The 27953-nt window shown below is 44.5% G+C and overlaps 1 protein-coding gene across 1 annotated transcript; it reads right to left on the bottom strand.

Annotated features, from left to right (window-relative positions):
* Window positions 1–2240: 2240 nt before the first annotated feature.
* tprn (taperin) lies at window positions 2241–27744 on the bottom strand. The gene is made up of 4 exons (XM_075455751.1): window positions 25431–27744; window positions 4364–4559; window positions 3206–3324; window positions 2241–2635 (listed from the first exon to the last, which is right to left on the bottom strand). The coding sequence occupies exons 1-4, from the start codon at window positions 27492–27494 to the stop codon at window positions 2573–2575; spliced, it is 2442 nt and encodes an 813-aa protein (XP_075311866.1). The 5' UTR covers window positions 27495–27744; the 3' UTR covers window positions 2241–2572.
* Between the last annotated feature and the right edge of the window lie 209 nt (window positions 27745–27953).

The raw sequence follows: 27953 nt of genomic DNA, 5'->3' as shown, positions 1-27953 counted from the left end.
CTGGACGACTGTGAGGGGAAACTACAGCTGGGCGGCCGTTTGTGGTCACAGTGACAAGGCCAACAATCAGAAAACGGAAGATGCAAGGCTGTGGCAGAAGTAGGGAAAACAACTTAAACAAAAAACACAACTGCATGGCATCATCGGCAGTGCATTCATCTGGTACAATTGAGGAGTTCTATTTCAAAATGTTCTTCATTCATTTTGAATTGAAAGGGGGGGAGTCTTTAAAAAGATTGTTAGTGGTTCTGGAACAGGTGTAGAGGCTGTAGCTTCGAAACAAAACTCTTCAATTAGGTTTTCTTGTTCTTTTAAGTGCACATTTCCTCCGTCGCCCGCTCTCATTCCTGGTGAGGTGCAAAACGCTGCAAAAAGCATGACAGTGCAAAGACATTTAACATCCAAGACTCCTGACGACACACAGAGAACTCCTAAAGTCATCGGACAACAGCAAAAAAAATCCAGCTTTGAGGACTAAATAACTTTCATCATGATTTGAGACATTTAAAAAAGAAAAGAAAAGAAGACGGGGATGTTTGCGTCCATGAACACGTGGTGGGAACTGTACAGGAATACTGGCCGAAGTGTCGAGAAGAGGCCACCACAGCAACACTGTAATCAGTTGGCATTATGAGTACAAAAGGAAAACAAATCAAACGTAAAAATCATCTGGAAAGTTGGTGCATCGTTGCATATTTATATAAAAACAAAAAGAAAATGGATCAAATCTTCCAAACACACAATCTTGCATTCGTTCGCACAAACATGTCGTTGTTTTTTCTTTTTCTTTTAGAAGAGATCGTGATGCCTTCCACGGACCGACTGCGCTCTATGTGGAATGTCAAAGTACATGAGGTCCGATCGGACGCCCAGCGGGGGGGGGCTTTTGGCGCCTCCTTAAGGCTCCTTCGACCTCGGCGAAACGTCTAATACAAAAAGGTTTTTGTACACGAGCAGGTTTCAGACATGCAAACCTCAACTTTACACAGGAATAAATACCAGAGAAGCCGGAGACGTCGTCAGGAGGTCGGACAGTTTTTGGTAAACGCGACCCATGAACTCGATAAAGAGGAATACAGCGAGACATTCTACCGTGTGATGGTTTTGTTTTTGTCACAAAATAACGTGGAACGTACAGACATTATTGGCGAAGGTCACTTTTTCCCCCCCTCCCCGAGCGTGGAAATAAGAAATGAGAGCTGCTACTGTTCGACAGATTTCCTTCTCAGGAAGGATGCGTGTGCATATGTTTCCTCCCGCGTCACAAAGAAGGGGAGAGCGTTGGAAGTTCGCTTCTACCAAACGTCACAGCAGAATACGTGTAAAAAACTAACGAAGGCATACAGAAGCGAACCAACAAAGCTGCTGGCTGGAAATCAAAAGACATGCAGGTACAAAAACGGAAAAGAAAGAGAAAAAAAACTACGATTGTGGCACCCTTTCACCAATTTTCTTTTCTCATTTTTTCCTGTCGGATCGATCTGCTTGTATGTAAGCAGATGCGTTTTCTGTGCCATCAGAGTTTGAACATGAATTTCTAATATTGAATTTTTACAGCATCAAAATCAGACCCTGAATTTGAAAAACCAACAGTGTAAAAAAAAAATTCTAAAAACAAAAATTCAAATTAAAAAAATTGTTGAAAAAAATTAAATTTACAAAAATTCAGTGAAACAATTATTTTTGTTTTTAGAAATTGATTTTTTTTTTTTACTGAATTTTTTTTTTAAGTTTAATTTTTTGACAGAATTTTTTGAAGTTAAATTTTTTTCAAGTTGAATTTTTTTTAGATGTTGATTTTTTTTCCACTGAATTTTTTTAAATTGATTTTTTTACACAGAATTTTTTTTAAGTTGAATTTTTCTCCACTGAATTTTTTTTTTAAGTTGAATTTTTTGACAGAATTTTTTTAAGTTAAATTTTTTTCAAGTTGAATTTTTTTTTAGATGTTGATTATTTTTCCACTGAATTTTTTTAAGTTGAATTTTTGACACTGAATTTGAAAAACCAACAGTGTAAAAAAAAAAAAAATCAATTTCTAAAAACAAAATTCAAAGTCTGATTTTGATGCTGTAAAAATTCAACATTAGAAATTCATATTCAAACTCTGATGGCACAGAAAAACTTCCATAGTCCTCCAGACATGTCGCCATGCTAACACTGAACTCTGCGGACGCTGGCGGCGTCCCTTCAGCTCCTTCGCTCATCAGCATCGTCCCAAAGCCTCGACCAAGAGTAAAAGTGGAACATTTTGTCAGATAGTGAGGAAGGATTGACACTGGACAGATCAACTGTCCGGTGTCAGAGGGGAAAGACAGCCCAGCTGCTTCCTGGATTTGTGGCTTTGCCCAGAGACAGTAAGCGGGAGCTGAACATCTGACACGCGCTTCATAACGTGGGCCCTCAGTGGTACCGTGGCAGGAACTCAGCCCAAACAAACACACACAAAAAATGATGACAACACTGTGCTTATAGCCGAAGGGAGTGTGCAGGTGGAAGCAGTGCAGGTCCCCGGCGTGGCGGCGCGGTCCCGCAGGCGTGATGCTACCGTACAGCCGGCCGGGCGGAGTGATCAGAAGTAGAGAGCAGGCTCGCTGCTGTAGTCGGACAAAGAGGAGCTGTCGGCCGGAGTGAGCTGAGGAGAGAAGACGCTTTCAGAAACACGGCACCGCTTTCATCAGATTGTGCCCGAGCTATCTCATGTAGGGGCAACTTCAGCTCACAGAGGGCAGATTAGATGGAAGTGCACCAGTCAAAATACAACATAATGTAACTGTATTCTTATAAAAATGGCCGCCAGAATAACGCAGCTGGTTTAGTCCGAGTTGAAGGCTGCATGCTTACAGGCCCAATCCATAAAAATCAGTGGAAATTAGCTTCTTGTTAAAGGGATAGTTCGCCTCTTATGAAGCTGTATGACATCCCATATTAGCAACATCATTTTTGAACGCATATTGTTTTGAGAAGCAAAACGCTTTATTTTTTAAACCCCAGCCAACTAGCCGGAACTACTTTCATCAACACCAAAACGAGGCTGGAACTCTGCTCACAGGACGCAGCAGGGGGTAAGAAAATGTTCATAAATGATGTTGCTGATATGGGATGTCATACAGCTTCATGTCAAAAGAGGCGAACTATCCCTTTAACTGTTAATCATATATGACAGTTTTAGAGAAGCGTGACAAACGAAGGCGTGTTCCCTCACCATGACGTCCTCCTGCGTCTGCTGGGTGGAGGTTTCTTCCTGGTAAACACCGTCATCGTGTTTCTGTTCCTGCCAGGTGCTGAAATCTACCGAGTGCTTGGGAATGTAGCTGGAGAGATCTGCAAACAAGTGACCAGTTTTAGTCAAATTATCATGTCAAAAGTTGTTTTTACTACCCTTATTTTATTTCCCATCAGTCAGCCTTAATGAAAAGCAGTTCTCAATATCTACTTCAGAGGAATAATGTAGGAAAGTTGGATTTGAATTGAGGAAACGATCCGATGCAGTGCACAGTTTGACCAGTAGGGGTCTCTGTCGTCACACCTAAATGTCGCCTCGGTGGCAGCTCGCGACACAAATGGCAGCAGAGACCCCGGCGTTCACAACCCAACCAGAGCATGAGAGTTCTTCTCATTTCTTCTGAACCTTTGTCTGTCACTTCCCTCGTTTTCTGTCCGACGCTCGGCTCCATTTTGTCTCAAATTCTCCACGTATTTATTTATTGTTGCGATATTCATCTGTGTGTAACGCTGCTGTTAGAAATAACATTCTTACATGGAGGAAATGGACTCTCTGTGGTTTTAACAGATGGTTTAAATGTGTACACTCCATGTTAAATGCAGAGACTGAGAGAGACACCGGCTGAGCTGCTGAAGCCTCAATGAAAACAAAAAACAACAAAATCAGCTAACAAAAGTGTCTAAAAGTACAGTTTAAAACCAATTCTTTACTAAGTTGCCGTATTCGTGCTTGTATGATTTATGGGTCAGTGTTCAGGTACCAGAAGCGGACTGAAAAGGAGTGGAAAAAGCAGCCACTGTAGAAAGAATGACCTTCAGAAAGCCTGGAGAACTATTGCTTAAGACCACTTTAAAAAGATTAGAAGAAAGTCCGGCTGCAGTTTGCTCAGTAATGCAGCACAAGTTAAAACGAGTCGCTCCGTTTCATCCCAGTTCACAGCCTTCAATAACATTCTGCCCCTCCTGTAGACATGCATGTGTACGCCATCGAAAGGAGTTCCCTTTTGAAATTAGAATCAATCAGTTCGATCAGCTCTGCTGCTTCTTCTTTTTGCATAAAAACACGAGTGTTTTGTGATGGTTCGCAGACTTTTGAGAGGATTCTATCGGGAAGGTGAAACGGCTTTTGTTTTCTCACCGTTGCTGTCGTGGGAGGGCGAGACGGTGAAACTGGGTCGGGGGATGTGGATGCGGCCCACCATGCTCGGCTGTTCGTCCGTCAGCGCGGCGTCTGGTTTCTCCTCCTCGTCCTCCTCGCCGCTGTCCCACACGCTGCTCTCTGACGGATACTCGTACGTGCTCTGCAGGCTCGACTCGTTGAAGGAGATCTGGAGCTGGAAGAGGGGCAGAAAACCATCAGTGATTATCTGCTTCTTTTCATACATGTTTTAAACCTGCTTAAATTAAGTCTTTCTCTGACTGATGAAGAGTGTCTGACAGGAACAGCCGGCGTACGAAAGGTCTCATTACATTAAATTACATTACAATACATTACGGTCATTTTGCAGACGCTGTAGTGACTATTTGTCTTTGAAAATAATAAAATAAAACAAAAAACTTTAGTCTTAAAGGTTCCCAAACTAAAATTAAACATAACTCAAATAGTCACTTGACGCACTGTGGGTTTCTGGTTTATGCTAGCCTGGGAATTCCCATGCTGCTTTGCGCGCAATTTCATTCTAGAGTGTTAATCCAACATGGCAGCGGACACAACGTTACCGTTCGATGCAGCCTTAGAAAGTGTTTTAAGTAGCTTAGAACGCAAGTTTACTTTTAAAAAAGAGCAACGTTTGGCGTTGAAAGATTTCATTGCCTTCTTCCTCGTCGAATTTCTGTCGCTCTACATACGTCATCTGGTGTAAGTGATACAATTGGCTATGAATCGTGCGCAAAGCAGCATGGGAAGAACAGGACGCCATTTGATAGACATTCGTAGCGCCCAATAAACGGCTCTAGGCATTCGTAAACCACGCCTCAAATACGAGAAAATGCACACCTAGTTCCCAGACCACCATCTCATCGAGATGTGGACGCGTCAGCCAGGCTAGGTTTACGCAGTAAAAAGGTCCAAAAACATCAAAAATGTAGTTCATGGTGGGTTTATTCCGCGTTTGCAGGCAAAACAGAACACGACAAGCTTTACGGGATCCCTTTTCTTGCCTCTCCTGCTCTGATTCCCGTACTTGCTTCTGCTTGCCTCACCTGTTCACCCACTGAGTGACGAACCAAGTGCGCCCAGAGCTCCCTAAAACCCAATTATTTATGTGAGAAACGCCCATTTCCCAAACAAAAAATGAATTACAAACCAATTTATCCTAAACAACTCAAATTAAACAAAAAAAATGCTAATTATCAACCAAAAACTAAGCAAATAATAAAGAAATAGCTCCTACAGACGCTTTTATCCAAAGCGACTTACAATAAGTGTGTTCCACATCGGTAAGCAAAAGAGCTTCAGGTCACAAGAAATCATAAGTGCATTTCCTTCCAAAACCAAACAGCTAAGAGCAAAACTAGTGCTAGAGTAAGTGCGGTAAGTTAGGTACCGAGACAAATCTCAAAGTCTGACCCGTGTTGCAACAGGTAGCGGCCGTACTTTGGGCCATGTTTGATCAACGAGGAAAATAACAGCAGCCAGATGCCAGCAAATGTTGGCTGTGGCTTCTAAACGCAGGCTTGGGTAAGATCGGGACACGATATGTAGTTTAAAAAGGAACTGGGGGTCAATAATTCCCCACAGAGTGGGCTGCCGAGGAGGCCAAACCTTCACATATCTGCTCGCATCACAGCACAGACTCTAAAATAAGGATGATAGCTCAGCATTTTATGAGTTTACGGTCAACGTGAAGAGGTTTGTGTTGCTTCCTTATTGCTAAAGAGTTGCACCGTCTACGCCGAGCACGACGTGTCATGTGATGTGCTGACACCGCAGAGAGGCGGTGAGCATTTGTTTTCAAAAGAGATGCGTTTCCCCCTGAGCAGACCGGTCATCTGGTCGCCGTTTGCTTGGTTCTATCGGGTTGTTTCTTTTTGCATTCATGTGGGCGTTAAAACCCCCCCCAAAAAAGGTCTCATCTTTGGCTCCTGCGTTGCCATGGAGATCACAGCGGGTTTGTCCACGTCCTCCGCGCGGCATTCAGCTGACTGCTCTTAACGTACCGTAGGCCCTGATCTAAATCTGCCCTAATCTCCATCACACGGCCGCAGGTCTGACCCAGGAAGAGCGTCCAAAGCTGGCAGCCGTGCGCGCTCCAGACCACTTCTGGGTAATTCCTCTTATGTGAAGCATATGTGAAAATATGACGTGAAATGTGTTTCGTCTCCTTTAAGTACAACACCAGTCAAAGGTTCGTTTTGGATGAGGAAGTCCAAACCTTGGAGCTTTGAAATGTGACTCAAGGTTTTAGTTTATAGGTTCAGGACAAAGTCTGGAAATAAAACAAGATCCATCCCACACAGTCGAATTAGGACAGTGAGCTAACAAATGCCCCTCCAAAAATAAGTAAGAAAAACAACAAATACGAGACGTTTTTGCTTGAAATAAGCAAAAGAAATCTGCCAATGGAACGAGTGAAAATCGGCTTGTCAAGATTTCTTGAAATAAAATGTGATATTTGGGACATTTGAGATAAAAAGTGATCTTGAAATTAGCTTAAAAACCTCTTCAAATGAAAAAAAGCTTGTTTCATATGAAATCCGACTCAAAACAATTTGTTTTCAATACTTTTTCATTTAACAAGATATTCCAGATGTATTGTCTTCAAACAAGTCCCTATATCTGGCTGAAATGGTACTTGTTAGGCAGTTGTGTCTTATATTAAGTGTAATGAGATATTTTGACTAGAAATGAGACAAATATACTTGGTAAGACTTTGATTTTTTTAAAGTGTAGGTGAACAATGGTCTACAGTTTCAGTGTGGGGACCCACTACTTAAAGGACAAAGGTCAAAACGATACTACAGTCACGTGAAAAGCAAAGTACACCCTCTTTTAATTTGAAGCTCTCGCTCATAAGGTCTTAAAATGAGGTAAACACAACCTCAGATCAACAGCACATGACAGATTACACCTCGATTCTTCTCTTTTTCACACATTCTGCTGTAGATCTAGAACACTTCGGTATCCAGAGGAGTTCATGGTGGACTCAGTGGCTGCAGGGTGCCCAGGTCCTGTGGCTGCAGAACCAGCCCAGATCATCAGCCCTCCACCACCGTGCTTGACAGCTGGTGTGAGGTGTTTGTGCTGATATGCTGTGTTTGGTTTCCTCCAAACGTGCTGCTGTGCATTATGAGCAAACATCTCCACTTTGGTCTCATTTGTCCAAAAGGACATTGTTCCAGAAGTCTTGTGTCTTGTTCAGATGCAGCTTTGCAAACCTAAGCTGTGCTGCCATGTTCTTTTTAGAGAGAAGAGGCTTTCTCCTGCAGCCCTTCCAAACAAGCCATACTTGTTCAGTCTGTTTCTAACTGTGCTGTCATGATCTTTAACCTTTAACATGCTGACTGAGGCCTGCAGAGTCTGAGGATGTGTTCTAAACCGCATACTACATACTCATCGATCAGACAGTATGCAGAGCGTTTACCCACAATGCATCTCGCTCCTGCCCGAGCCGAAATCAGCCGGCCTGAAGCTGATTTCTCTTAAGCTCTAAACTCTGTAAACTTTAGCAACATTTGAAACATTTTCAGGAGAGAAAGTAGTCGTTTAGATCCCCAACGTGTTGAAAACCTGACGAAATACCGGCTATTTACAATTTTGTTCCCACGAATTCGGCGCTACTAAAGCTAGCCGTAGTGAGCAACGCACTTCCGGTTATTTTCACAAAATAAAATACCCGTTGCCTTTTATCATAGGGAAAGCCATTACGATACAATTGGTGCTTTTGTTTTGAAAACAGGAAGTGAACCTACCCTCGTTGTAGCTAGCTGGAAACTGCCGTTTTGACAAGAAATGACGATCGGCGACGTCACGTTATGTTGCATCTTGGGTAGTTTGAGTATGAGTAGTAACCTCATGATGCATACCCAACATTTCAGAGAATCTAGTATGCATCCGGGAACTTCTCGCATACTCAAACTCGCATACTAACTCAAAAAGTTAGTAGGAGTAGTAGGAGAAGTATGCGGTTTCGAACACAGCCTGAGATTCAATGTTACCACATGAATGCTGCTGAATGTTGTGTTAACGCACACCTGAATGCTTAGTTCTGTCATGTCTTGTTGCTCATCTGAAGTCGTTTTAGCCCAATTTCAAAAGCCGCTAAGGAACAGCTTTTTTTTTTTCTTGTTATATGTAAAAACCTTGAAAGAGAATTGAAAGAGGCTTCTGTTTTTTCTTCTTCGTATGGCTGTATGTAGATGCTGCTGCACTAATCTATGGAAGCCTGTAGTCTGCAGATTCAGGATGAGAAATGAGAGGAAGAACGATGGTTCACCTTTTAAAGTTGACAGACGAAAGGATAAGAAGACAAAGATTAAACGGCTCATAAAATTTCATCACTTCAACTTCAACTCGTGTAATGAATGTTTGACAAACTATTACACTTATCTGAGCAGGTCCTTCGTAAAAACAATTCAGGTCATTTACCATCTGATAGGATATAATGACCGATAAAGGGGGGGGTAATAGAGATAGATAGAGATGGAATAGCTTGAGGAAAACTCAGAGCTCAAAACGTTGGCCTTCAAACTCCAAACTTCAAACAAGACTCCATTCTGATCATCTGCGGATGGAACAAATCCGGTCCAGGGAGGCCGTACCCTGCAAACCCACAGAACCACAACGATCTGCTGCATTCAACTTGTATAAAAAAGGTTAAAAAAAAATAAGAATATTCAAAGAACAGACGAGACATTTCACCACTCACCAAAGTACAAACAGCAACTCTGTTAAAAAAAAATATCTCACTTTTCTCACAGATATACATCAAATTAATCTAAATTATTGCTTTTTTTTGTGGTGACACAATCCACAAAACCCGTCACACATACACACAGGTCATTTGACACCATTTTCCACGTCCAAAGGGAACCCAGTCCAGGACAAACCCTAACATTAGGCCTTAAACCTCTTACTCCACAAAAAAAAGCATTTCCTTACTAAACTGGCATCCTGTCTTGGAGGAAATCTTTGAATGCCAAAAGCGAGCCCCATCAATAAATCAGGCCAGCCGCTGGGCTCGCTTCCTCTTTCACGGCCTTTTCTTTTCTTTTCGTGTGTCCAACAAGCACTTTTCTCACACCAGAGGCCCGTTCTGTGTCCCACTCAGATATGACCAGCGGCACAAACCCAAGTCAGTGGGACAAAAAGAGGAAAAACAAGTAAATAAGGATCCCAAACTCCAGCTATTCAGGGGCCTCTCTCACTTTAGCTCGTCGTGGGTCTCGTTTCCTCGTTAAAAGCCTGCATCATGGAGGCAGAAATGATTTGTCCTCTTGCCTCAGGGTGTGTGACGGGAAAGTGGGGGCAGATTCAGGACCGCTGTCATTCTGGTTCACCACAGGGCGCTCGAACAGGATGCTGCGGCATCCGCAGGACGCTTACAGACGCTTTACTACTCCGTCTCAGCTTTAAACTTACCAACGATGCAGTATGTGCATATATATGCGTGTGTAAGAAGATAATTATATTCATTCCTCATTTCAAATCGACTTCACTTGAAATTCAGGAGTGTACAGATGGCGTTGCCCAACTCATTATTCTTTCCTGTTCTGAAAAAGCAAATTAAATCCAAGTTCCCTCGTTGTCTTTTTTTTTTTCAATCCAATCCAATCTACTTTATTTATAAAGCACAGTTTAGATAAACACAAAGGTTTCCAAAGTGTTGTACAATAAAATAAATACAATAAAACATAATAAAATCAACAGCCTACGTAGTATTAAAAGGAAAAGAGGTGCGTTTTAAGAAGAGTTTTTGTAGTTGACATGGTTTTATGAAGCATAAACAGACACCAACAGGAGAGGTTAGGAGGAGAGCCAGCAGATGAGATTACGTCTTTATGAAAGCGTCTTGGCCAATAGGGAAGGTGGGAGCAGCGCCAAGAATTTCTTCCAGGCCACACAGCATGGCGTGCCCTCATTTGGTGAAAAGTGGTTCCTACTGAACGGACACACACAGTAGCAGCTCCCTGACGGCGCTCATCGGGTGGAGATCAAACGGCTGCAGAGTCGCAGAGGAGCTCCGACACAATCACGCAGCCACTGCGTACTTCAGTTCTAGCAGCAATGCGTGCGTTTGTCTCAACACGACCTGGCGTTCAGCTCTGCTTCCAGACGGAAACTGGAAAATGCGCTGCTACACCAGCATCCAATAGCTTTATGTCACCATGTAATCACAGCTGCACCTAATGTGGCACGCGTCAGTTCAACGGGGTGCAGCGGCTCGGAGCAGATTGACCAGATGCCTGATTAGAGCTAATCTCTAACCAGGTAGGTAATATTAGAACAGCACCACAATGAACCGGCTGCAGAGTTGAGCTGGCAAGAGAGGGGGTGATGAAGCCCACATGGAGCATGTGCTGCATCCCTTTAGTGCCGGATTAGGACGGTGGACACATTCAAGGAATCTTTGGCTGTGTTCGAAACCGCATACTACATACTCATCGATCAGACAGTATGCAGAGCGTTTACCCACAATGCATTTCGCTCCTGCCCGAGCCGAAATCAGCCGGCCTGAAGCTGATTTCACTTAAGCTCTAAACTCTGTAAACTTTAGCAACATTTGAAACATTTTCAGGCGAGAAAGTAGTCGTTTAGATCCCCAACGTGTTGAAAACCTGACAAAATACCGGCTGTTTACAATTTTGTTCCCACGAATTCGGCGCTACTAAAGCTAGCCGCAGTGAGCAACGCACTTCCGGTTATTTTCACAAAATAAAATACCCGTTGCCTTTTATCATAGGGAAAGCCATTACGATACAATTGGTGCTTTTGTTTTGAAAACAGGAAGTGAACCTACCCTAGTTGTAGCTAGCTTGAAACTGCCGTTTTGACAGGAAATGGCGATCGGAGACGTCATGTTACGTTGCATCTTGGGTAGTTTGAGTATGAGTAGTAACCTCATGATGCATACCCAACATTTCAGAGAATCTAGTATGCATCCGGGAACTTCTCATACTCAAACTCGCATACTAACTCAAAAAGTTAGTATGAGTAGTAGGAGAAGTATGCGGTTTCGAACACAGCCATAGAGGTAGATGCATCATCACAGATGAAACACAGCAAATTTTTAATCACACATGAGGAGGAATCACTCTCTGAAGTGCTTAAAGCTTCAACAGTATGACAACACTGTCACAACTGTGGATGCTAAACACACGTAGGTGGCTCGTGTTCGCTGCTCAGAGCTGATGGTGTGGGACACCAACTATGCCAAATGTGAAAATCTGTGTTTACACTGCCCGCCTCGAGACTGCGTGACTCACTGCTGTAATAGTATGCCATTTGTAGCTTTCTGTGATTATACCTGTGCGTGCTGAGGTGTCCTTGTTGTTGGTGTGCAGTGTCTGGGATCACTTAACTGATACGATGGGAGAGGAGACGTGTGCCTGTATCACTCAGTGGGGTTACATGGAACTGTAAAGAATCGGATTAATGGCTAAATTACAATAAGACTGAGTTATTAAGTTCATGTATACACCTTCTGACTAAGAATTGGACCGGATCGGGTTACTTGCAGTCGGATTAAGACCCCCAGATAACTCGGTTGATGGTCACACTAAATGTGCTTGTAGAGGGTGAATTAGACTTTGCGTTCTGCGCATGCTCGAGATTTTTTTCCGGGGTCGTGACCCGGAAGTCGAAGAAGACGATATTACTGTTGTTGTCGCCGCTGTCGGAAAGAAACAAACAACGAGATGGAGAATGCAAGAAGCAACACGCACTTCTGGATGGATTGGAAGACTCGGATGCCTGAGTTTGTTGTTGTTGTTGGTGGTGAAGAGGTCAACAGGAAGTGGCTCTATTAGCAATAGTTGAAATGGGTACAGCGCCACCTATCATACATGCTTTGTGCCAACGATTCCATTTATTCACCGCCATATATCCAAGGATAATTGCCCTTTGCTCAAATAAGGAGCATAACCCAACTATAGCTATAATCCAATTAATCTCATCATGTAGACCCACTGAGTGATCCCTTATCAATCAGTCTCAGGTCAGTGGAGGTATGATTATAACTCCTCTAACAGGTTTTTGGGAGACCGATTGACCTGGTTTAAACTAATATAACTCCAACTCTGTATGTAAGGTAACACCACCAAGGTGGAGATCAGTGGTCCACTCCCAACATACACATTCATGCACGCCATTGAGGGACTGTTTGACTCTCATGTGAAAATGTTGATGGTGGGGTGTGTCTGAAAAGCCACAATCGAGACAAAAAGACAGAATGGGATCACACACACTGGATCAGGATTCAAGATATTTCTCTCAAGATCCGTTTCAATGTTTTACCCTCTATTCTTTATAAAAATTTAAATCTGAGTCAAATTCAGCAAAAGCTTTTTTAAAAAAATCATTATTACTCAAAAGAATTATGAGTCTAATATGCTGAACTTCAATCCAAGGGACATACTGTGTCAATAGGAGGGCCAATAAATGAAGGGAACCAAAGAGTGCATCACACAATGATCTTTTTGTTCCGCTGGTGCTCAGTGGTTTTACAGTCAATTGGATTTTGGGCAGCCATGAGACTACTGTTTCAGCAAAGTTCAGGACAGAGATGAGTCAGTGACAGACACTTTGGAGGCACCACAGAGGAAAGAGGCCAAGAAGGCCTCAAAAATATGCATAATTAAAAAAAAAAAAAGCCAAGATGATGTCTGACAGGCTAGCGTAAGCTAACAAACAAGCTAACAAGCAAGCTAACATAGCTAAATTAACTAAAGTTTAAGGTCGAGTCACTTTTAGGAAATATCTGTGGCTACTATAGTAAGATAAGAAAAAAGGAAAAAAACTACGTGTGAACGAGAAAAAGACCCCCATCAATCACAAAGTGTTTACTTCAGAGCATGGTTTGGGCCTGTTTAGCCTAGCTTAACGCAAGAACAACTACTAGCTTCTGTTGACTCACACTTCGCTCAAAATTGGGAAAAGTGAACAAAAGCAGCTCAGTAGCTGTTCAATAAATAACTATATCCCATTTTCTATTTACGTAGGTTAAATACAAGAGATAAAAACATGAAAAATAAGTGATTAAGTGTGTTGATACAGTGGGGCTAACAATTTCTCCAGCCTTCCAGTCTTGCTAAACACAATAGACCTTCTTTACTAAGTGCACAGATATGAAACTTACATTTGTCTTGAGGTGAACAAGTGAAAAGTCGACTTCCAATGATTAGAAATAAAACAGTAACCTAGCCAATGTAACCAATATGAAGCCTTAAGCTTGGCTGTCACAATTTTGTGCATTTTTGGATCCAAAACTGATCATATTTGGCCAAGAGGAGTCAGCGGAGGATGCTGATTGAAACCAGATTGGACACAATTATCTCAGTCTGAGGCGTAAAACCTACTTAATTATCAAATAACGCTCTCAGGGCTAAACAGCATGCTGATCAAAAGGAATACATTTAGCTAATGACCTCATTATGACTTAGGGGTGAAATACATCGAGTATTTCATCTAGAAAATGATGGGGGGTTTCCACCAAAGCGGTTTTCAGAGCCAGAGCCTAATTTAGAACCATTTTTCTTTCCGTTTCAACCATCACCGCACAGGCTCCAGCACCTAAAGAAAAAACAGTGCTGTGTTAGCACAACTGTTCGCTGGGCCAGAGCAAAGAACCGCATATGTTGGGGCTTTGTGGCCCCAACTAAAATGTTGTGACTGCCATCTTTAAAAATCTAGATCCTGTGTTGCGTTTAATCCGCTTCAGTCAAGAAGGGCACAATAAAGAGCTAAGATGAGAACTTGGGCTTAGTTTTCCCTCACATTTTCCTGCCGTTTATTGTTTTACGTCACCAGTAGCGTCTGTGAATTCTGCCCAATGAGCCGCATAAAGCAACAATCGCAATCACAGATCTTGTTTTGCCAGTGTTTGCAGCCATCTTTGTAAAAATCGTGGGGTGTTTTAATGTAGTCACCTGGCAAAAATAGCGCCAAGCGATTATAAGGTCTGACTTTTTCTGGAGTGACAATTTTGTGATGCAAATGTATTACTCTTTTGAACGCATATTGTTTTGAGAAGCAAGATGCATTATTTTCGGGACCCTAGCAAACTAGCCGGACTACTTTCGTCAACGCCAAAACGAGGCTGGAACTCTGCTCACAGGACGCAGCAGGGGGTAAGAAGATGTTAATAAATGATGTTGCTAATATGGGATGTCATACAGCTTCATGTCAAAAGAGGCGAACTATCCCTTTAACTAGCGGTTAGCGTTTGGAAACACTGTTCGGGGCTGCAGAGAGCATTCACAAACACCAACTGTTGTTTAAACCAGCATTTAAAATCTAATCTGGTGATTCTCAGACATCCATTTGCAGGGAAAACAAGACAAACACGGCAATCTGTGTTGATTCTATGAGATAAACCGTCTCCCTGCACAGTAGTTCCCTACAGATATTCAGAGGACACTGGAAGGAGGGTCAAACGTGTTACAGGTGACGTTTAAAGAGATGTAAAGATGAGGCTCTGGCCAATGATTTGGACCAGTCCTTGCACCAGTCCTGAAAACGGCCCTGAAATGGCCACTTTGGTTGGGGTATTATAGCCCAATGGTTTTTGGTGCCAACCCCTTGTGGCCATCTGTGGTAGTGCATTTTTTAAACGCTTCAGTGTCGGCTTCACTTTACAGATCCATCAACAATCCCCACCTTTTATAAAACTTTGGCAGTGTGGAAGTAAAACTTGTTTTTACAGTTTCCCCTCACAGAGATTTACGGATAGATAAAATGCTCGAGCACATATAATCACACATCAGTGCATGTTGGCCAGTAGAACCACATAACTGTGTGTAAGCAAAGAGTCAAATCTTTGTCCAACGTAAGCTTCACATCATATTTAGTCTTATAATAGCCATCAATCCATTTTCTATACCCGCTTAATCCAACTCAGGGTCGCGGTTGGGGCTGGAGCCTAGGTGGGGTTACACCCTGGACGGGTCGCCAGTCTCATAACAACCATCTTAATGAAATTGAAAATGATGGAACAAAATGTCAGACGACATGCCGTTGGCAGGTTTTAACTATTCTGTTTCGATACTTCAACAAGCCTCAAATATAAAATGGTGCACATAAGTGATGAGCAACCTAAAACAGACCCCGATTTCCTCTCTCTGACATCACAAGGCTGAGCAGTTTGGGTCTCCACCCACAAAGGCCCTAATTTGGGTTTGCTGATTAAAGAACGTGCCCACCATTCAAACGTTTTCATTAGACCCCCCGTTTCATTTTGATCTTACTCTTCCCCTGGGAATAACGCTGCTTGTTACAGCAGCCCGTCCACCAATTAGAGAATCCACAACGTCGACACTGTGACAGAGTTCATGTGTCCTTATCCTAGAATCCTAATGACGGGATAGAATGGCCGTGGCTGGTGTTGCCCTGGTGACAGGCGCCATGGATATGTGACGGAGAGAGAAACGGGAGAGTGGAGGTGACACAGGCGGACTAACAGGGCTGTGAGACGGACGGCTTTTGATGGAGCAAACATGAAAACGAGTTATTAAGAATACTGGCGACTCACGCTAGTGCACGGAAACAGCGACATAAATAAAGATATTTACATGCTGCACATCCTGCACCTGTGATGTAAGAACCAGGAAAACATCCAGGTGGATTAAGCACAGCCTCCACGGAGAGATTATTTGAATAAAATTTTTCCATTAAAAACAACAGCACCACATATGGCCGCAGAATCCAACACAGTTTTGTGTTTGTAATCGAGGAAGCCGAAACCGGTTGTGCTCAGCAACAGCTGGGCGGGTTTTTACCTTCTAATTACCAATATAGCCTCAACACAAGAATCCTGGAACGATGCATTTCAAAGCAGATTGTGGAGAAACAGAGGAGGTTAATAGCATCCGTAACCTCCTCCTGCTCCTTTCTCTCGCCTACTCGGTTTCTTTTTATAAACCTTCCAAAAAAGCACCGTGTGTGCGTTAGCCGTCCTCTGCTTTTAGGCTCTTCAGCTTTTTACTCATTCGCTCTAAAGACACACACACACACACACACACACACACACACACACACACACACACACACACTGAATTAAACATGACTACGATAGTGGGGCTTTGCTGACTGAATTCTAATTACTCTGACTTTGCTGGGTACCACATGTGCCTGCGGGCTGTGTGGGAAAAACTGCGAGTGTGTATTCACACACGGGTGCACTGTGTGGAAACTGAGCGCGTATACTCGTAGTACTGCAACCGAGGCGGGAATTCTTTAAAGGAATCTATAGCTGCAACACCTGCGATATCTATAATAAAAACGGAAGCAGCACCTCTGTCATGAGACAGACTAAAGGAGATCTTTTTTTTGCGGGTTTTAAATGAGTTTGTGGGTTTGCGATTCAAAATAGCCTTGTGTGAAGAGCGAGTTTACACAGCTCCACGCTTCATGGCCCCGGCAGGGCCTTCTGGGTGATGCACCTGCTCTGTGCAGGACCACGGGAAGTGAGCGGCTGCACGCAGAAAATAGGATTCAGGCTTCCTCAAGTCCTTTGAATTTTGATCCGATTAAAAACTTTCATTTCATCTCGTGCTTCAGGCAGAACAAACTGCGCGACCTTTTGGTTTTAGGAAGCATGGATGCCTCAGATCGTTGACACCTGTGTTGTAAGTGGATAAGAAATGAAAGCAGCTTTAACCCTGAACCGTCCATCCCCTGGGCTGGGCGAGTTAACTCGTTATTATCGCGTTAACTAGTTAATTATTTAACGCCGATAAATATTTTATCACGCATTAATGCAGGTTTTATTTATTTATCATTATTATTTAAAAAATAATAATAATAATCATTTTTTGGGGGGCTTTTGTGCCTTTAATGGATAGGAAAGTTCAGAGATACAGGAAGCAGGGGGCAGAGAGAGGGGGAAAGACACGCAGCACAGGGCCTCTGTACATGGGGCGCCTGCTCAACCCACTACGCAACAGACCACCCCTGTTTTATTATTTATTTTATTATTGTAAAAGTCTGTTGCTCACAGGCTTTTATTTTGTAAAAGTCTGTTGCTCACAGGCGTTTATTTTGTAAAAGTCTGTTGCTGTCTGCTGCTGAACAGGAAAAGAAATTAATCGGCAGATCCACCAAACATGGAGAAGGGTACGGAACTTTTACTCGGCTATTTTCATTTTAAAGTTCTTCCAGACGGCGGAGTCGACAGAACCAAAGTCATCTGTAAACTCTGCCAAGTTGAATTGTCTTCTCAGCGTAGTAGTTCCAGTCTAAAATATCACTTAAAGGCAAAACACACAACTGATAGCAGCAAGTCATTCAAGGAAACAGACAGTGGAGCGAGGCTTCTACAAAAAAACTACAGAAAGATGCTGATGTTAAAAGTGTGTTTGCACAACAAATGTTATGGCACTTTCATTCATATGGCAGCACATTTAAAATAAAGCTAAATGCTAAAAGCTATACAATACTTTTGGATTCATTTTTGGATTTTGGGTACAAATGCGATTAGTCGAGATTAATCAGGGAAATCATGTGATTAACTAGATTAAACATTTTTAATCGTTGCCCAGCCCTAAAATCAACATTTGAAATTAGTTTGCTTGATGCAAATTAAAACCTGCAGAGAATTATGACCCCGACACAGTGTTTTAGCCTCATCAGACATCAGCAAAACGGGGTAAACGAGTCCAAGTGAGATCATAAGAGCTTTGCAAAGTCAAAAGTCAAAGTCCCTCAGTAGCTGCGTCATTCTTAGGATAGCAAAGACTCCTTCCTCGTCACTGGAAAACGCATAATGGAACAGTCCTAATGAGAGGGCATATCAAGGCAACAGCCCCGCAGTTAATGACACCCTACAACACAACAACAGGTACTAAAAAGCTGTTGGCAGCCTATCGAACAGCCTTTCCTACTGGCAACACTTTGCAGTCTTTCGAGGGAACACACTGTAATGCTGAAAACTTAACGGTGACAACAAACACAGTGAAGTCTGACAGAAAAATTCAAATGCATACTCTGCATATTCTAATCTGGGATGTGTGCAAAGGGCTGTGCATGTTTTAGGACAACAGAGGACACGCAGAGTCCTTTAAAAGATGCAGCCTCCTCCAAACATTGCCCTTAGGGAGCACAAAGTGCTTCTTTTTTTTTTTTTTTTTTTTTTTTTTTTTTTTAAATCAAAGTTATCAAATCTTTGTCCTTTTGCACAGAGGCCAGAATACCATTTGAGCGGACATATCAAACTGCGAATATAAGGGTGAAGCCCAGGAGTTCAGAGGAAGTGGATTAAAAAGGCGACAAAACGGATCTAAAAACGTGTTTTTTTACATCCAACATTAGCGAGCAGGAATCATTAATTAGGTGGACTCTTATTTTGAAAGGACACAGGGGTGGGGTGGTAAGTTTTCAGGAAGTGTAAGGGAGGAGAGATGGGCAACGTCTGCTGGGTGGTAAATAATTAAACACAATGGACTTTCACACCTGCAGCCCAGTCGCACAATGTAAATGTAGGAGCGTGCCCTTTCACTGGCCTTCCTGTGTTCCACAGAGCTTTTAAGCATTTAAGTTTGGCTATTTTTAAACCTGCTGCATGCAGGACACTTAAATAGGAGAAGAAAAAGCAGCGTGGGTTCCCAAAAGCACACAGCAAAACCCAAGCGTAGGAGATTAGGGCTGTAGCGATACACTAATCTCACGATACGATTCGATACACTTACATCATTTTGAGGGGGAAAAAGGGACAGTGTGATTTGACATGAATCGTCGCTGATTGGACCAGTGGTCCGACCTTTGAACCGGAAGGACAACAGCCAGACTAACAGAAACAAACGAACATGTCACAAACGTGAGAGCTGTGCACTTTATATGACATTTTTTATGAACTAATTTATCACTGTTTTGTATAATGTGACCCCCCCTGGCATTGTATTGTATTACCTTAATGTTCTGTGTTTTCACTAATTGTAACGTCTGACTTTTCAATAAAGTTTGCTTTAAAAAAATTTTTTAATTTAAATAAATAAATAAAATTAATTAAAAAAATAATTTAATTAAAAAAATGTAAATAATAATTTTTAAATAAATAAAATAGAAAAATAAATTAAAAAATATATACATATATTTTTTTCAAATCGATATTTTATCTGGAAATATCGATATATATCGCAGTATTGATAAAATTGCTCAGCCAGATAGGAGATGTACTTCAAATAAACGCAGTGAGCAAAAACTGAGATCTGATGGAAAGAGCATTTGTCCAATTACTCATCAAGCTGTTATCATTCCAACAGTTTATCTAAAATCAAAAGTTGCTTTCACTGTTGGTCCACCCAGAGATGAGGTTTTCCTCTTCAAATGCATATGATAAACTGCAGGTATGTCGTGACAGTTTATCTGCTGCAGTGCCATAAACACCTTGCAAAGTGAGAACCGACAGCGAGAGGCTTCCTGGTGTTCCTGGAGGACAATCTGAGCAAAGCAAACCACAGTGGCTCCAAAACTTTTTCATCTGACCTCTGGACCCCATCCTTGTACAACCTTTTCACAACTAGTCATGAAAGAGATCTCTTCTCAGCCCGTTTCCCGTAATCACCTCACAGATTCAACAGAAGTCGAGTTTCTGTATTGGTGTTGAAACCACAGATCTACCATAAGAATCTATGATCAAATCCTGCGCTTGATGCCTTGCTTTGACACTGCAGGCAATCAGCGAACCTGATCTTGTTCTTCCCAGAATGCATCTTGGAGCCTTCACTTGCTGCCTAATGAAATCCGCCCACTTCCAGGTGCCACTTTACCCGTCTTAATGTTACGAGTCGCCAGCGTAAAAGTAAATTACAATCACGCTCTGACACAGGCTTAAACCTAGTCAATGAGTGGACAGAATGACCATAATTACACAGAAATATGCAGCAGCAATCTTAAAACCGGCAGTCTGAGCGGTGCCTCTGAACGCACAGAAACCATGAGCGCTGGAAAAAAGGGAAGGGCGCGCCATAAAACCTCTCCCTCGCTCTCAGACTCTGGATGTTGTGCTAAGAAAACACGTGGGTCCATCTTCCTTTTCCCATAATCATCAGTCATGGGAAGCTGCCACTTCAAAAACACACTCGGGAGGGCCCCTCCCGCGTCTTGTTTGCGAGCCACATCTATCTGTCCAAAAAAAGAACATTTTGCTCATTTACCCACGCCAAGTCATATGAGAGCCCGATCCAATCAAATCGTAACTGGAAACCGAGTCAATCCCGGCTTGTGTTTAACTGAAAACTCGGAACAAATTTATGCAAATGCAGGAGCGATGTGGTACAAGAAGATGCACTTGACCTATATAGCTCTTCCACAATTCCCTCCTCAATAGAGAGGAGATCACAGGGAGCTGGATGCGAAGGGGTAGGCTTTATTAGCTTATTAACCACCACCGCACGGGAGTAAAGTAGCACAGAGTGGGAAGAGGGGGAAAAGACTAAATACAGTCTAAGACTAGATACAGAATTAAAGTTCTGCTACTCGTCTACCAATCACAGAATGGTTTAGGTCCAGAATACATGAATGACATGCCGGTAGAGTATAAACTCAGGTCAGATAGTGGAGCCCAGAGTTCAAACTGGAATCAAGAATCTTTATTGTCACTATGCAGGCAGAATGAAATTTAGTTCAGGAGCTCTCTTGGCTTTGGATACACAAAAGATATAAGCCACACAGCATAAAGATATCTAAATAATATACAAGAGAATAAAAATAGTAAAAGTTAAAGTAAAAAGTTGCAGTGCAATCCGATTGCTGTATGAAACTGGACCCGGTGAAGCAGCTTTTAGCTGTTATGCTGCACACAACTGGAACAAACTACCAGCAGAACTGAAATCAGCCCCAACTGTGAGCACTTTTAAATCCAGGTTAAAAGCATTTCTCTTTCCGTGTGCTTATCGTTGAGTTTATATCTTTCTTTTTCCCCTCTTCTTTGATTGCTTTTAACTGTGTTTTAATTCTTATTCTCTTTAAATTGCTGCTTTATGCTGTTCTTATAAATGCCTTGTCTTTATGTAAAGCACATCGAGTTGCCTGTGGTATGAAATGTGCTATATAACTAAAGATGCCTTGCCTTGCCTAAAGGCCCCCCTGGGCTAGATGTAGTCCAACATCAAGAGCTAAAGAGTCGAAAAAAGTGAACATGCAAAGAGGGGAAGGAGTGAAATACTTTTGGAAAATCCAGAGGAAGGATTGATGATGTGCTTTGGACAAGCGCTCAACTCCTGACGTGCAGATGGAACATTGTTTTTCAGCCAAGTTGCCCATTAAAAAAGGAAAAAAAAGGTTTGTTGGAAAAAGAGTACTCAAAAAAAAAAGCTCAGGCCATTGGCCATTCTTGGAGGCTGCTCTCACTCAGAAAAAAACGACAGTGAACATAAATTCCACACAAATTATGCGACCGGGCCAAGCCTCCATGGCTTTTGTAATTGCCTGCGCAACCCTGCCCAGAAAAGAAAAGAAGAAAAACATCTGAGCCTCGATGGCGACCGAGTCGAGCAGAGCGGCGACGATAGAAAAAAAAGAAGGTGATTTTTTTTTTTGTTGTTTGTGAGCAAAGAGGACGAGCAGACAGGATGTGTTGGTGTCTCTGCGGCGGTCTGAGGTGAACTGCTCGCACATGAGCACACAACACAAGCACATACGCCACAGCTAATTTGAAAGTCCACAGCCTGACTGTCTGCCATTGCACAGCGAAACCCACAGAACTTCATTCTGAATGCACCAGAGTTTCCACCGATGCCAGAAGTATGAAGCTGAATTACAGGGAGAATATGCTGCTGAGAAGACATTTACAGATTCCCCCCTTTTAACTCGTAGTAAACCAAATGTGGTTCTGGTTATCTGACTGTTTCACTGACTCACAAGGGGCTGGGAAAATCTATAATACTCCCGCCGACACGATGGTTAATGATCAACAATTTCCTTTAAGAAACTTCAGTGTGTTAATGTCACACCCTGTCACGTTGGCTCCTTCCCATTCTGATAAATCTGTCCTAAAACACCTATCCATGACACGCTCAAGGTAAACAGAGCCTTTTGTTAACTATATGCCAACGAATTTCCTCGCCTCTCTGACGCATCAGTCCTCAACATGCTCACAAACTGATGGCTGGCGTACTTTCTTGGCCACTGTAGGGTTAGGGTTAGGGACACAACTTGGAGGCTTCTGTAGCCTCCAGAGAGGCATCGATCAAAAGCTCGGAGCACAAATAATGTTTAAATGCAAACTGGACTTATAAGAAAGAATATGTGACAGATTAGGCACGGCCGCCGGCTCATTTGAAATGAAATAGATATAAAAAATTATCGAAAACATGGCTGTGTTCGAAACCGCATACTACATACTTGCAAACTGCTTACTTCCATTCTGCATCGATCAGACAGTATGCAGAGCGTTTACCCACAATGCATTTCGCTCCTGCCTGAGCCGAAATCAGCAGAAGCTCTAAACTCTGTAAACTTTAACCACATTTGAAACATTTTCAGGTGAGAAAGTAGTCGTTTAGATCCCCAACGTGTTGAAAACCTGACAAAATACCGGCTATTTACAATTTTGTTCCCACGAATTCGGCGCTACTAAAGCTAGCCGCAGTGAGCAACGCACTTCCGGTTATTTTCACAAAATAAAATACCTGTTGCCTTTTATCATAGGTAAAGCCATTACAATACAATTGGTGCTTTTGTTTTGAAAACAGGAAGTGAACCTACCCTCGTTGTAGCTAGCTTGAAACTGCCGTTTTGACAGGAAATGACGATCGGCGACGTCACGTTACGTTGCATCTTGGGTAGTTTGAGTATGAGTAGTAACCTCATGATGCATACCCAACATTTCGGAGAATCTAGTATGCATCCGGGAACTTCTCGCTTACTCAAACTCGCATACTAACTCAAAAAAGTTAGTATGAGTAGTAGGATTAGTAGGAGAAGTATGCGGTTTCGAACACAGCCCAAGTCTTTTGGCCCTTTGCTGCGTGTTGTTCCCCCTCTCTCTGCCCCCTGCTTCCTGTCTCTCTACACTGTCCTATCTAATAAAGGCATAAAAAAGCCCCAAAAAATTATTTAAAAAACCCCCACAAAAACAAGTCTTCCTGGGATAGATTGTCGGGATCCAAGATACAAGATGTGATGAAGCGACTTTACCAAAAACTGCACTCTTAAATGGAAAGATATGAAACTTTAATAGCCAGTCGTGCTCAAGCCAAAGTTCTGTGAGAATATTCATAATCTGAAAGATCCCCTTGTGACGAACCGGACATAGAAAGACAATTAACTAAACGGGACAGTTAAAAACAAAAAAAAAAACAATGTGAGGACTGTGGCGAGTTCCTTTCCCGACTTGTTAAAAAAAAAAGGTGATTTTCCAAGTAGAGCCAAGGATTACAGAGCACCAGGTCAAGGAAACAGTCCCGCCGGCCAGCATCTGAGACGGTGTCACACTGGCCTAGTTTCAAAGCTGCCGTGAGTCTCAGAGCCTTCAGAGTTACAGGTCGTGTGGCGATTTGTAGATCATAAAAGTTACAGCTGAGATGCAACTACATGGATCCCTGCACTTCCTGTTAATCACAGCTTTCACTTCGTCTGCAGGTGCAACATGAACACCGACGGGTTGAAAGTAAGGCCTTCCACGCAGGCTGCACCAGCACAGAAAGTGAACGAGCAACATCCTGATATTTAATTCATCCCAAATGCAAACGAGACAGGAGCATTTTGCAGGCGAGCGCCAGATGTGTGACCATAACACGCCGACAGAAAGCTCCCCGTTATCAACAACTCTGTGAAAGGTCAGAGCCAAGCCCTGCGAACCGAACACGGCCTCCATAAGGTTGGAGAGCCACCTAACCCCGTAATGAGCTCTGCGACAAATAACACGCTTTTATGGGACAGCGATCCACAGAAAAAAAGCACGCGTGTTGTTCCAAGTGGCTGTGTAAACACACGCTTTTAATCCGCTTTGGCGTACAGGCTACAGCGGGTCAAGTGATGGGACGAGGAGATTTAGAGTGGCAGCAGACACACACACACACACACAAACACACCCGACGCTGCATATTAAAATAACCGAGCTTAGGGGATCAATGGGAACAGCGTGAGCCGGCTCGGTTAAATAAGTTAAGAGACAGGTGCTCAGAGATTGAAATAAAACAATAAACACAGAGCCACTCCCATGTGACGCGGCGCCCGACTTCTAAATTTAGATCAGAGGAGTAATATTTGGCTTGAGACTGTAAGGAAGCAATAATATGATTATGTGTGTGCTGCTGCAGTGTCCCCATGTTTAAATTCACTATAATTCACTTTATGCACGAGCCGAGCCTGCAAATAAACAGCCGAATCTCCAAAGATGCTCGATTTACATTCAAGGTAAACACAAGAAACATGTGCTAAAGGAAAAAGAAAAATGGACCAGGCTCAGTGAATAATTCCCTATAATATAGACCAGTGAGCAGTGCTGACCAACATGCCATTGGGGTCATCAGGTGGGAACCTCCTTTCATCAGTGTTTCGTCCAGTTGGGCCCTCGACACCTCCAGGAGGCCAGACGGTGATCACTGGCGTCCCAGAGTCACCCCCCTAATGCCAGCCATCACTGCTCCTCAACAACAACCATCTTTTTTCTTTTACAGCCACAAGCTACCCCAGCCTCTCACCAACTGCACACCAGTCACAGCGGGATGGGGATTCAAACCCTGGTTGGGGTAGGAGGTATTGAAAGTATAGAGGGTGCCAGAGGTGGAGGCAGGACAAGACACACTAGCAGATTCAGCAGACAAACTCACCTAAACAGTCCTATAAATCACTAAAAGGAAGCAATAATGTGATTCTGTGTGTGCTGCTGCAGTGTTCCCATGTTTAAATTCTCTATCAGGAGGGTTCATGTACGAGCTGAGCCTGCAAATAAACAGCCGAATCTCCAAAGATGCTCGATTTACAGTGAAAAGGGGAGAGAAAGGGGGTCATTTCAGTTCAAACAAAACAACAAACATTCGTTTTATCCATCCTATATCCAATGCTTAAGAGAACAAATGGGAATCCTAAAAGGTTTGGTTGGTCTCACCTTCTTGCCTGCAGAACCAGTCTTGGAGAGGCAGGACTTTTCGAGGGTCAAGTACCCACCGACGACTTCGATCTCCTCCACGGCGGGGTAGCGCTTCTTCAGCAGGGTGCCCAGGTGAGCGTAGGGGGCCTGGGGCGGCGTGGCACCAGGCTGGGCCTCGCTCGAGGCCTCCTGGTGGGACTCGGGCGAGCTCGGCTGGGCGTTGGGCTCCACCCTACGCTTAGGCACCACAGTGAAGGTGTTCCCCTTTTTCCTCTGCACCAGCGGGCTGGGGACGGGGACACGCTTGGTGGGCTCCACCTCGACCTCGTCGATGTTCGTCACCGGCAGCTGATCCGCGGAGAGTTGCTGCGGAGCTGGGGAGGAGAAGTCTGTCGGGACTGGAGAGGTGAGCGGCGAAGATGGCGGCGAAGCCAGGAAAGATGGAGATACTGGGGTGAGAACGGGGGTCGGGGATAAGGGTTCAGAGGTCAGAGGAGGACTTGTGGCAACAGTAGGAGATGCTTCAGGCTCCTTCACCTCCTCCTGGAGCTTCTCTCTCATTGTTGTGGGTGCAGGAGTGAGCGCTGGCATGTGGGAGGTTGGCACTCCGGGTGTAGGCACCTCTGGAGCTCTGTTTGGGGGGGAAGACGTGACGGGACCCGGTGAGCCGGGGAGATGGCGTTTGGGGATCACTGTGAAGGAGTTTTTGGACTGCAGGCGCAGGTTTGCCAGGGCCTGAGCCTGAGTGTCCCCATCGGGGATCTTACTGAGGTCTGGCTTTGGGGAGGGACGGATCTCGTAGTCCTGTGAGGAGCGCGGCACCTTGGATGAGATGGGGCTCGAAGGGGACTCGGCACGGACCCGTCGGGTCTCGGGAGAGCATGGCACCTTGGGTTTGGGCAGCGCCTCGGCCACCTCCCACTCCCTCTCTCTGGCGGGCTTGTTTTGGCCCCTGTCGGGCTCATCTCTCGGGATCCCACTTTCCTCGAACCGCTGACGGAAAGAAAACACAGACTGCGGGGACCCGAAATGGCACTTGGGGCTGCTCAGCTCAGGGACGGCGGGCTGTGGCTTTGGTTTGGAGGACCAGGGAGCCTGGAAGAGCGGCGATGGTGGCTGGCTGCTGCCCGGGCTGCTGCCCGACAGGCTCGGCCTGGGTTTTGGCACCAGATCTGGCTGTGGCTTTGGCCAGGGTCTCGGCCTGCTGCTGGCACCACAGTCCAGCTCCAGCAGGTTCTCGGTGCTGTGGGACTTCTTCTGCAGCTTCCCGTAGTTGCTATCAAACTTCTGCAGAATCCTACTGACTCTGCCTTGACCCTCACCCGAATCATAGGAGACCTCGTGGTCGGGGCGGCCCAAGGTGCTCAAATTCTCCTCGCTTTTGCTCAACGTGGTGTCATAGATGACCACTTCCTTGGCTCTGATCTCAGTGACAGCGCTGCCTCTCCGGTCCAGCAGGTCATTCAAAGAGCTGTAGCTGTCCACGCCGTTTTGCTGCCAGCTGGCCCCGGTTTTACCTCCCCCGGCGTCCGGAAAGTAATCCGGATCCGACTCGATGATGATGATGTTCTCGGCGCGGATAGTCCGGATGCCCGGGACGCTGCCGTACAGCTCCAGGATGTGCTGCACCGGGCGGGCAGCGTTTTCTCTGTCCTGCCGCCGCCGGCGCTCCTTCTCCAGCTTGATGAACGGGTTCTCCTCCAGCGGCCCCAGACTCTCCTGCAGCACCAGGTTTTCATGCCGGCCGCCCGGCCTCGGCGGCGTCTTCTCGGCTCGCGGCTCTTTGTTGTGCGTGAAGTGTTGACTGGCCGTGGTGATGGTGTAGTTCCGCCCGGACCCACCGGTCGCCCCGCCGGTCGCTCCGCCGTCTCTGTTGCCTCCTCCGCCGCCGCCGCCGCTGCTGCCGTTCACGCTCCCCGACACTTCGCCGTTCACCCGCTGCGGCGGCGGTTCTGCTCCCCCGGAACCGCCGCCGCCCTTCGCCTTCCTCCTCTCCAGAATTTCTCTCTTCCAGGCCGGCATCCTCGGGCTCTCTTGCCCGGGCTCTTGGCGCAGGACGCGCACCTCTCCCCCGCCGGACATCGCGGAGGGTTTTGCTCGGGAAGGGAGATGAGGAGAGAGCGACCCAGGCTCCGAGGCGGTCTTGCCCGCGGTCCGGTGCGACTATAAACGCTGTATCCGGCTCCGACTGTACCCGCAGCACCGCTCAGCGCACACTCACACACATCTCTTCCTTTCCTTTTTTCCTTTTTTCCCTCTCTCTCCTCTCCCTCCGCTCGACACAGTCTGGCTCCCTTTCTTCCCACAGCCCCCGAACACACGGCCGTTCGGCAGTCCCACGCGGTTCCTGATTGGCTCGCAGGGTTTACAGACGCGCCCACTGTTGACGCAAACCACGCCCTTTTCCATTGTTAACCGGGCCAGGAGAGCCTGTCAATCAAAAGAGTTGCGTTCATGTTTATCCGAATTAACACTTCCCAAATAAATCTTATGTTCTGTAATCAAATTTAGATGTACAAACAAATACTAATTATCTAATAG

This window comes from Odontesthes bonariensis, chromosome 22, assembly GCF_027942865.1.
Source record: "Odontesthes bonariensis isolate fOdoBon6 chromosome 22, fOdoBon6.hap1, whole genome shotgun sequence".
NCBI classification, from domain to species: domain Eukaryota; kingdom Metazoa; phylum Chordata; class Actinopteri; order Atheriniformes; family Atherinopsidae; genus Odontesthes; species Odontesthes bonariensis.
This window is presented reverse-complemented; position numbering and strand designations above follow the sequence as displayed.

Bases quoted from the DNA above. Each gene is read 5' to 3' on its own strand.
- tprn (XM_075455751.1), bottom strand. From the start codon at position 27,494: ATGTCCGGCGGGGGAGAGGTGCGCGTCCTGCGCCAAGAGCCCGGGCAA. The intron at 3,325-4,363 runs GTGAGAAAACAA...ACTTGTTTGCAG, and splicing joins GCCCTCCCACGACAGCAACG to ATCTCTCCAGCTACATTCCC. The intron at 2,636-3,205 runs GTGAGGGAACAC...TTCTCTCCTCAG, and splicing joins AGACGCAGGAGGACGTCATG to CTCACTCCGGCCGACAGCTC.